General features: G+C 50.4%; 1 protein-coding gene across 2 annotated transcripts; it reads left to right on the top strand.

Moving 5' to 3' along the window:
• The first annotated feature begins 510 nt into the window (after window positions 1-510).
• On the top strand, window positions 511-7,611 carry MYDGF (myeloid derived growth factor). 2 transcript variants are annotated; one of them, XM_050934245.1, is made up of 6 exons: window positions 511-678; window positions 2,219-2,269; window positions 3,706-3,767; window positions 4,782-4,863; window positions 5,676-5,748; window positions 6,711-7,611. In XM_050934245.1, the coding sequence occupies exons 1-6, from the start codon at window positions 529-531 to the stop codon at window positions 6,788-6,790; spliced, it is 498 nt and encodes a 165-aa protein (XP_050790202.1). In that variant the 5' UTR covers window positions 511-528; the 3' UTR covers window positions 6,791-7,611. The 2 variants fall into 2 exon arrangements, with proteins under 2 accessions (XP_050790202.1, XP_050790201.1); XM_050934244.1 differs by lacking the exon at window positions 511-678 and adding an exon at window positions 1,070-1,807.
• The last annotated feature ends 2,677 nt before the right edge of the window (window positions 7,612-10,288 follow it).

Below are 10,288 nucleotides of genomic sequence, written 5' to 3'. Positions count from 1 at the left end.
CAGCATCACTGCCTCGTGCCTGGCAAAGGTTGTCCCCACGCTGCACCATGTGCCCTGCACGGTGCCGCTAAGCGGACGGCATCCCCACCGTGCTGCTCCTTCCAACATGCTGTTACAAGAAGCCGTTGCTGCCACAGAACCACAACAACACGCCCCTGTGCAAAGCCACCCACCTGCCCCACGCTGCAAACAGTCAGCTGGGCCTCCATTGTGCAAACACCACCACTCTTGTGCAAGCACCCTCGTGCATGCACTGGGCCATCACCCTTGTGCAAGTGAAGCACCCTTGTGCATGCACTATCCCCCACACCACGCTAGCTCATGGCAAGGTGGGGGCCTGGTCTCCTCCCTTGCTGCCCTCAGGGCTCTAGGGAGTAGAATGGGAATGTCCCCAAAGGGTTAATCTACAAGCCTGGTACCTCTGCCCACATCCAAGATGGCCGCCTGGGGATGCGCCTCACGTGATCCGGCTCGGCCTCCTTCTGAATTGACCCCTGCGGCTCGCCGTAGAGAGGCTTCTCTTCCAAGATGGCGGCGCCCAGCAGAGCAGGCGCTTGGCGGCTCTGGGCCGGGCTAGTCCCCCTTCTCCTCCTGTTCGCCACGGCCGAGGAAGGGCCCAGCACGGCCGAGTTCGACGTGCGGCCCGGCGGGATGGTCCATTCCTTCTCCCGGAGCCTGGTGAGGGGAGGGGAGGAGGAGTATGGCACGACGCCCTGATTGGCTGAGCCTCACGTCGCTCAAACATCCCGCCACTTTGATTGGTGGAAAGCCAGGGCGGGAAGGATGATGACGTGGAGCTGGGAAACGGGGTGGGTCTCAATGTGGCCGGGTCTGGGCCGCTTCCGGCCAAGTGGCTCCCGGCGGGGGCCGGCTGAGGGGGTTGGGCGGGGCAGTCCTGAGCCGGGGGGCGGGGCATCGCGCCTGTAGCCCCGCCCCGAGGTGCTATGGGGGGGGTGTCGCTCCATGGGCCCCTCCCCTGTGTTTTTGGGGGTGGGACCCGTAACACTTTCAGTAGGAGGAGGTAGCCCCCCCACACCCATCACCCGCCAAAGGCCTGTCCTGTGGGCCCCCCCACCCCCGCCTGTCTCTGGGAGGGCGCTGCGGTGTCTGACTAGCCCCCCTGCCACCCCCCAATGACCCCTGCCCACATGTGTCCCGTCTGAGCCCTGCAGAGACTGGCCCCCACTGCAGCAGCGTGGCCAAGCTGAACTGGATGCTGTGTGCGGGAAGGACCCCACCAATCAAGTGCAGCCTCCAGGCTAAGGGTTGCCAGGAGTCTGGTTTTCGACTGGAACGCCCGGTCGAAAAGGGACCCGGGTGGCTCCCGTGAAAAGTCCGGTTAGCAGCGAAGCGGAGGCCCAGGGCTAAGGCAGGCTTCCTACCTGCCTGGGCTCCGCGCTGCCCCCGGAGTGGGCACCAGGTCCCTGCGTCCCCAGGAAGGCTCTGCACGCTGCCCTCGTCCCCAGGGCCGGCTCCGCAGCTTCCACTGGCTGGGAACCGTGACCAATGGGAGCAGCAGTGGGTGGTGCCTGCAGGCACAAAGGCAGAGCTGTCTGGAGTGGCTGCCCATGTGCCTGGAGGTCACAGGAACCTGGTGACTGCTTCCCCAGAGCCGTTGTAAATACTGCCAGGAACCCACATGCTCCTGCACCCCAAACCCCTCAACCCTGTCCCCACCCCCAGCTGGAACCTTCACCCCCTCCTGCACCCCAAACCCCTCATCTCCAGCCCCACCGTAGAGCCCACACCTCCGGTTGGAGCCCTCACCCCCTCCTACACCCCAACCTCCCGCCCCACCCTGGTGAAAGTGAGTGAGGATGTGGAAAAGTGAGCAACAGAGGGAGTGGAGATGGAGCAAGTGGGGGGTGGGGCAGGTTTGTTTGGTTTTGTGTGATTAGAAAGTTGGCAACCCTACTCAAGGCAGCTTGCAGCAAGACCCCTGCTTGGGTACTAACCCAGCTAAACTTGATCCTGTGCATAGAAGAAACAAGATACTATAGCCACGTTCTGGGGGAATTGTGAATACTTCACCACTTTCTCATGCTTGGAGAGAAAATTTAAGGGCTTTTGGCAAATCAGAACCTAAATTCCCCATAGCTTCTCCAGGTTACATATGTTTTTTACAATGCCAAGTAAATTGCTTATGCTCAACAAATAGCTAGTAACATAGCATATCCTGTGTTAGAAAGACTACTGACTTTTCTCTACTGTTTTCAAGGGGGATTACACCTGCACATTCACATACGCGTCTCAGGGAGGGACCAATGAGGTGAGTTATTTGAACACTTCACTGAAGAAACACAGGTGCAGAGGCTCCAAGGGAGTAGAATAAGAAACCTCTCAAGAGGTCCGTATGTGGAATGATTGTAGCTAATTACTTTGTTCACCATTTTTCTGGGTCTCTGGAGAACATTAGTGTATTTAGATTCCTGGCTCTTGCAGTGTAAGAATAAAGAACAATTGCATCCCTCTTTCTGGATATAGAAATGATCTTACAAACAGAGATGTTTATATCACAGCAACCCAAAGGGTTTAAACATCTTGAGAAGCCCCCCTGCAAAAATAATTATTGACTTAAATTAATAAATATTGAGTCTTTTCCACTGCCTTCTGATTGTTGCGCCTTTAGAGTTTGTGTATTCAAGCTTTTCTCCACAACCACCAGGGCTAGAAATTTGGCCTTTTTTTTTTTTTTTGAAAAAGGCCAAGAGTCTCTTCTAATCCTCTGACTCAAGGAGCTGGGGCTTTTCAAACAAATATCATGAGAGTTGGAAACACTATGTGTCTGCAAAAGAGAAGTGGATGATACAATAAGGCTGTGTTTAGCAAGTCCTGGATACTTGTAAAGCTTATATAGCTTTGTAGTTAGCTTTGCTTTTTTTGTGGGGGGGGGAACCTTACTGGTACAGGGGAAATCTCTGTGCAAACAACCAGCAGGCTTTCTGCTCTTAAAGAGGCTTGAAGACTTGTATTGCAATAGTACGTAGGAGGCCCAGGCATGGATCACAGCCCCATTGCTGTACAAACAGAACAAAATGACTTCAGATTCTTGTGGCAGTTTCCTCTGGAGAAGTGTCAGCCCCTGTAGCATGAATGGGGTTATGGCTTTTTAGGGTGGGGCAGAGGGCCGCTGCTGCTCCACCCTTTCATTGGTACTGACAAGTGGAGCTAGAGGAAAGGGTTCCCCTGTGTTCCACCCACTAGAAGTGAAGCTATTAAAAAGAGCCACGGGTAATTAAGTAGCAAACGGTGTTTAATTGTGTATGTGCGGTTTTAACATCACCCTTTGTCAATGCAAAATTTGTAATGAAACAAATCACCCTTATTTAATTTTTTTACTTTCATAACTGATGCGGCAAGCCCAGAGGCGCTGGGGCTACGAACTGCCAGGCCGAGAGGCGCCGGGACTACGAACTGCCAGGCCCAGAGGCTCCTGGGCTTAAGCAAGCCCTGGCACAAATTAAGCACTTCCCTCCGTTTGAGAATTATGTTCTGCCCTTCTCAAGCTTGCCCTCCTCATGCAATAAAGCCACAATATGAAGAATGTGACTTTAAGTTTCTGGTCTTGGTCTTTCTTGTGAGATCCCTCCCTGGGAGTGTCAGTTGTTTCGGGGGAGGCTTGTGATGTGCGTAGCTAGCACCATTGCTTGGGGCATGACTGTAAATGCTACCGAGATTTACTGTTCAGACCTTTTCTCTCCACAGCAATGGCAGATGAGCATTGGAGTCAGTGAAGACAACAAGCTCTTCTCCTGTTCAGTGTGGAGGTGTGTTGAGTCATTTAAGAGTACGCCTTGTTCACTGTACCTGGTCCCTTGAAACCCCTCCGCTCTCAGTATTGCTGCCCCTTTTCTTCGTTCGGTGACGTGTCCCTCCTCATGCTGCAGCTGGGATCTTCTATGCTGAGGCCTGGTCTCCACTAAAAAGCTAGGTCGACCCAGCTACAGCGCTCAGGGGTGTGAAAAATCTACACCCCATCGTGACTTAGCTATGCTGACCTAACCCCCAGTGCAGACAGCCCTAGGCCGACAGAATAATTATTTTGTTGACCTAGGTACCACCTCTGGGAGGGGCGGATTACATAAGCCAGTAGGAGAACCCCTCCCATCGGCATAGGTAGGGTCTACACTGAAGCGTTCGAGTTTAGACAAGCCCTCAGACTTAGCTGGCAGCCAGGATTCACGGTGTAGATAAACCATCACACATTTTCATGCTAGGTGGTATTTCCCTTTCCCCTAACTTGGGGTCCCTGGTCGCAGATTAGCCTAGCTGGATTCATTGCTAGACCTATGTGCATATTATTAGGGGGCTTTTGCCACCAAAGGAATCTTCAGGCTTCTGGCAGCAGTTTGTAAACCCTGCTGTCTCTCAGCCTTTCCTCACTAGGTGGAAGTACAGGAGAAAGGTGAGGTACGTTCCTGAAGGCACAGGACACCCTGTGATCGCTGCACATGCTCTTGCTGCACCTCTGTCCTTTCTTGTGCTGGGCTCATTCACAACAGGGACGTCCAGCCCCCAGCAGAGACCTGCTTCCTTTCAGAGCATTTCTTCCCACCCGTTGGCCAGTAAGAGAGAGACACGTCACCTCCCTCAGCTGAGCACGATGTCTGTAATTCTTCCACCCCTGCTAGCTGGGAAAGCCACAGGACAAAATTCAAGTCCCGATTTCCCTGAGTGGCAGTGATGTTCTAATCACCAGGCCGGCTGCACACTCCTGTTCTGTGCCTTCTGGATAATGTTTTTCCTCTTTCAAAGTCAAAGATTTTGCTCTTCCTTTTCAGGCCCCAAGGAAAGTCTTATCTCTTCTTTACCCAGTTTAAAGCTGAAGTGAAAGGAGCAAAGATAGAGTATGGCATGGCTTATGTAAGTCCCAGCTGCTTACTTTGAATGGGCATATGGGAGACGCGCTTTACACCAGAATGATCAGACAGCTGTACTATAAAATGTGTACAATGAAACCATTGCTCTCTTGTGCACTGAATTAAAGCGTGGTTCTGGCAAGAAACATGGCTAAAATGGGACCCTCCTGCAGCATATAGTACCTGCTCCCTGACAGTTTTGGACTGGTTGCTGGCTTTATGGACACCAGTTGCTAGTAGTTCTGAAACAATGCTGCTATGGGATGGATGGGGAGGGGAGTTGTGGCCCAATCTATCCAATCATTCATCGTGCAGTGAGTAATGCCTCTGTTGGACCCATTAAAAGATACAAAAGATTCTAAAGAACCATAGAAATTAGAGAGAAAAGACTTTTTAGTTCTGTGGTTCACAGCTTTTTCTATACTGGAACCCCACGTTCCAACAGAAACAAAAGTTTCCCTTCCTCCCCTGTTTTATGTAGCCATTAAGAAAGGAAGGGTGCTTATAACCCCATGGAACCTCTTTGAGCCCCATGGTCCAGTCCATTCCTCGATGCTTTGCCCTCTCCAATTCTAAACGTCTCAGATGATGAGCCTTACCAGCACCTCCCCAGGGAAATAAAGTTTATAGGAACTAGGACAAATTCCCAGAGACTGACCTCTAAATTTCCTTTGCTGATTCAATCCCTTGACCCTAGTCATTACAAGCTACAGGAGCCAAAGTGATCTTTGGCAGTGGAGCCAGATGATTATTTTGTTTAACATGGAAGCTCTCTGGATTAGCTCACACGGTAAAAATTCTTCTTTCCCATTTCAGTCCCAAGCTGCAACGGGTGGACAGAGCGACATCCCCTTAAAGGCGGAGGAATTTGAAATCACCGAAACCACAGGTATGTAGCTACCTAAAGAGCAGAGGGTGACTCGTGAGGGAGATGAGGTCACTTATCTAACATGAGAGAGATCTCTGTATATCCCGGGGAAATGGGCAACAGAAGTATGGAAAAACTACATACATACGCCCAGGTGGATGGTTGTGGTATATTTTGATCCATGGCTGGAGCTTGGCAGTCTAATAGGGGACTGATGGAAAGGCACCTGTGCCCTGGATGAGTCTGAATCACAGGTGGTATATTAATGGTAACAGAGGATTGTGAGCTCGTTGGGGTAGGAACTGTCTTTTTGGTGCTTGGTTGTACAGCACTTAACACAATGGGGCCCTGAACCCTTTCCGGAGCCCATCAGTGTTACCACACTATGTATGTGCGGGGGGGGGGGGGGGGGGAACAATGACTTTATTAATAAGCCTCTAAGGCGGGGGGGGGGGTGGTTCTCAGGACAAATTTTTTGGTGGCCTCAGAGTGTTGCCACCAACCCTTCCTGGTGGCCACGTTCACGCTTTTTCCTAAAACACTTAATTAGCTTTAGGGAAAACAAATAAGTATGCATGTAGATACATCCAAATCGTGGTAATTTATTTATTGCTAGCTAGTAAGTCTGTTGTGAAAAGTGATATTAACAAGCATACAAGTATCGCTTTTCACAGCGGACTTACTCAGCCCTGTCGAACCTGGGGAAAAATTAAGCCCTGGTTGGAGGGGTAGAGGCAGCGGGGGTCAGGGGCAGTGGGGGTGGGTGGGGGGAGCCCAAAGCCCTGTGACCAGAGCTTGCCACCCCTCTGCCCCACCACGGTGGCTGCATTTAAGAAACGCTGCAAATACACTCCACATGTAGAAGGTGATCAGTGCAGTTTAGTTTTTTATTTGCCCTCTCGATCTCTTGCGAGGAACTGGCAGTTCTAATCATTGATGCATCCTCGTCCATTTACTCCCTGTTGTGTTTTCTCTCATTCTAGTGGCTCACAAAGAAGGCAAGTTCCGTTCCGAACTGTCTAAACTACTGATTGTAGCGAAAACGCCCCATGATGAGTTGTGATCCGGAGACCGAGGGAAGGGGCTTGGCTCTCGGCTGGAGAAGCATGGTGGATAACGGGGACTTTTTCTTAATTGCTGGTTGTCTAGGGTGTCCTTTCCTGTTTCCCACACAGAAGTATATTGGGGTCCGCTCTGAACTGGACTTGGAGGTGTTAAGACAGATACCCTCTGTCTTGTGTCAGAGTAACCATGTGCCTGAGATGCTAGAAGACTTTGCAGCTGGAGACTTCCTCTGAGATTCTTGATCTGTAGCCAGCCATTCTGTTGCCTGCTTTATGCTTCAGTGATCAGCTGAATAGGGTAAAGCTCTCCTCTAGCTGTGTCCCTTATCTTCCTTGCTAAGCAGAGCAATGCAGAAAGATAAGGAGCAGGATTTTAACAAGGTTTGCTAAAGGAAAGTAGTTAACTCTCTAGTCTCTGGAGAGGGAATAGGGTTTCTGCCCAGAAACGTGACAGGAAGAACACACTGAACGGGTAGTAGGAGCGGGTACGGAACCGGCCAAACCTCTTCACTGTCCTATCTGGTGGGTGAACACCAATGAACAGCATTTGGTGAGCTGAGGAGGAAACACTGCCCTGTTGCCCAGATCAGAATTTGGCACCTTGGCATAAGAAAAGCAGAGTTGTGGGGTCCACATGGGCCTTGTTTATTCTGATACCACACAGAAATCCATCCAATGAGGCATCCATTATTCAACAGAGTTCTGGGACTATTTTCATATATACTGAAGTGATTTTCTTATTTAGTCTAATAACTGTGAAGGAATCCAGAATTCCCTTCATATGTATATAAAAAAATAAAATAAAGCATCTTGTCTCCAAGTTTGCTTAGATTGGTCACTCTTGCTGTTCCAGCTTCTTACCATCTCTACGATTGGGAGCCCGGAGTATGGAATAGCCTTTGCTCTTCAGTTTGACATCCAAGCAGCAGACACCTGCAAATCCTCCTACTAGGTCTCCTTGGTTGGGAGACTGACATGTCATAGGACAAAGGCCACTTCAGGGACCTAACCCATGGTCTATGCCAGAGGAACCTAGAAGTTAGGGATGCAAAGGGTCTATTGCAACATTGAATCCATCCTCCTGCAAGAAGCTATATCAGACATATCATGTGTTGTAGTCCCCAGCCATGGTGCAAAGACAACGCTCGATCTATGGGTTTGTCCCATTCTCCCAGTAGCTGTTGCTGGGTCACTTGTGTGTTGGACAGTAGTTAGGGACTGGTTAACCTACGTTCTGTAGAGTCCACGTGTTCTTTGGAAGTCTGTTGCTCCTCTACTGAAGTTTTTGGAAGCCTACCTGATTTCCGGAGATGCTGAGAACTCGTCGCTCTCGTAAAGACAGAAAGGGGAAGGTCGAGTGGGGGAAAAAGGGAAGTTCCAGGCAAGGCCCATCTCTGAGGGACCCTCCTTGTATAGTTGCTATATAGACACGTTCCTGGTGAGTTCTGAGGTATGTTACGTCATGCACTGTCGTACCAGTGACTCATGATTGAGGACTCTTGCTGGGTCCAGAGAACTTTTCCCCACAGAGATGTTCCACATAATCTCATAAATGGTGCTGAGAATAGAGCAGTAAAGCATTTTTCTGTCAGCGTTCCAGCCCTTTGCTGTCTCATCAATCAGACAGGTTCCGCTTCGGTTCTCTCTGCACATCTGCCAATGTGCCAGCTGGCTATTGATAGGCTGTTCCAGGCCTGGGCTTCTCGTCAGCACAGATTGACGGGCACAGGATGGTAAAGTAATAGAGATTAAACCTCTGCTTGCAAACTTTTACAACTGCGAGCCACAGAGGTGAAGAGCTGCTGTACACAGCATGCCGCTGGGCTTTCTTATATTCATGCACCTGTAGCCATGCTTTTCCCCTGTATCCCCAGCTGCTTTGCACAATTAAATTAGCTGCCATTGTTCAGAATAAGCCAAATTAAAACACAGGAGGCTGGGGCTTTGCAATTTTAAAAACCTGAAATTTATGAGTGCCACGAACCAGCAGCAGAAAAGGAACTGTGTATCAGAGGGGCAGAGAAGCTCACTGCTGTAAATCTACAGGGTTAGCATTAGCAAGCTCCTGAAGGCCGGAGCTGCTGCGCCTGGAGACATTCCTCGGAATAGGATGCACAAGGAGGTCACCAAGATAAGGCAAGGCTGCCTCTGTGAAGCAGCTGCTATTCTTAAAGGACCATTTTCAAAGCACAATGCAGAGATCAGAGTGCGGAAGACAGGCCCTGGATGGTGGCATCTGGTTCAGACCGTGCTCTCTTTCACACCCTGCTTTTAGTTCATTCTTAAAAGGGTGAGAAGCCAAACAGCGGCTTTATCTGGGGCATGGCCACGGAACTCTGGTAACGCCGCTGCAGAACACAGCACTTGGGTTTGTGTGCCAAGGGGGAACGAACATCCGCAGCCCCCCAGCTCAAGTGTTCTCATTCGCATGTGAAGCCTGGCCCCTGCTTGAAGGGTGGCAGTATAGTAAAGCTATCCAACTTCATTTAGAAGAAGGGTGGCTGGATGACTCCAGTGGCTGGCAAATGAGATTATGGAATCATCTGACTGATGGTGGTGCAATGGCTTATGCCCAGCAAACTGGTCTCAGGGCTAATTCCCACTAAACAGTTGATGACCACACTTGACCCCTCCTGGCACCAAGTTAGCAGAGGGTGAAGGCCCAACTACCTTCTCACCCTCTAGACACAGCCCTTCCTGATCAGGGTTGAGGTGGGGGGAGGGAGGGGGAAGCTTGCCCAGCCACTGCCCACTTGTACCTGCTCTGTGGACAAAAGCGGATGGTTAAGGGCTGGAGCACTGCAGTCCTTAACTGGAAACAGTGTGGCTTAGTGAACAGAGCACTTGCCTGCGACTCAGGAGAGCTGGGTTCTGTTTCCAGCTCTGTTGGTGACCTTGGACAATTCACCTCCCAGTTCTGTGCCTCAGTTTCCCTATCCATAAAATGGAGACAATGCTACTGGTGTCTTTTGTAAAGCACTTTGAGATCCACAGATGAAACGCGCTAGGTAGAAGGTTAGGATTAGTAAGCAGGGCTGTGGTTCAGAGTCACACACATTTTGAACAGTGGGGGCTATCAGAGGTGACAAGTGCCTAATCTGAGCTCCTGCTCCCCGGAGACCCACCCCTGCATGGGGTTAAATGCCCTTCACTCACATGAACGTGGGTAGCATCTCTGGATGCGCCAGCACCCCTCAGGCTTTGTACCTCTAGGTGCAGCAACACAGTTCTGCATCTCCCCTTTCCTGGGCAGAACCCTGGTGCCAGAAAGGCAAAGGAGAGATCTTAGGCTCGTACTTCTGCTGCAAAAGCAAAAACAATGTGAGGATCTGCCAGCAATGCACCCTGATTACTTACAGAATTGGTGACCAAACCCTGTACTGTGCCCAGGTGGAAGATGCAACTTTATTTATTTATTCATTCACCAGGGCTACAGGGTTGTTGTTTGTTTGTTTTTTAATTTATTGGAATCTAAGACGTTGTTTCCAACCTACAAC

The sequence above is a fragment of the Gopherus flavomarginatus genome, chromosome 24 (genome assembly GCF_025201925.1).
Source record: "Gopherus flavomarginatus isolate rGopFla2 chromosome 24, rGopFla2.mat.asm, whole genome shotgun sequence".
NCBI lineage: Eukaryota > Metazoa > Chordata > Testudines > Testudinidae > Gopherus > Gopherus flavomarginatus.
Note: the sequence above shows the minus strand (reverse complement) of the source record. Positions and strands in the feature narration are given on the sequence as shown.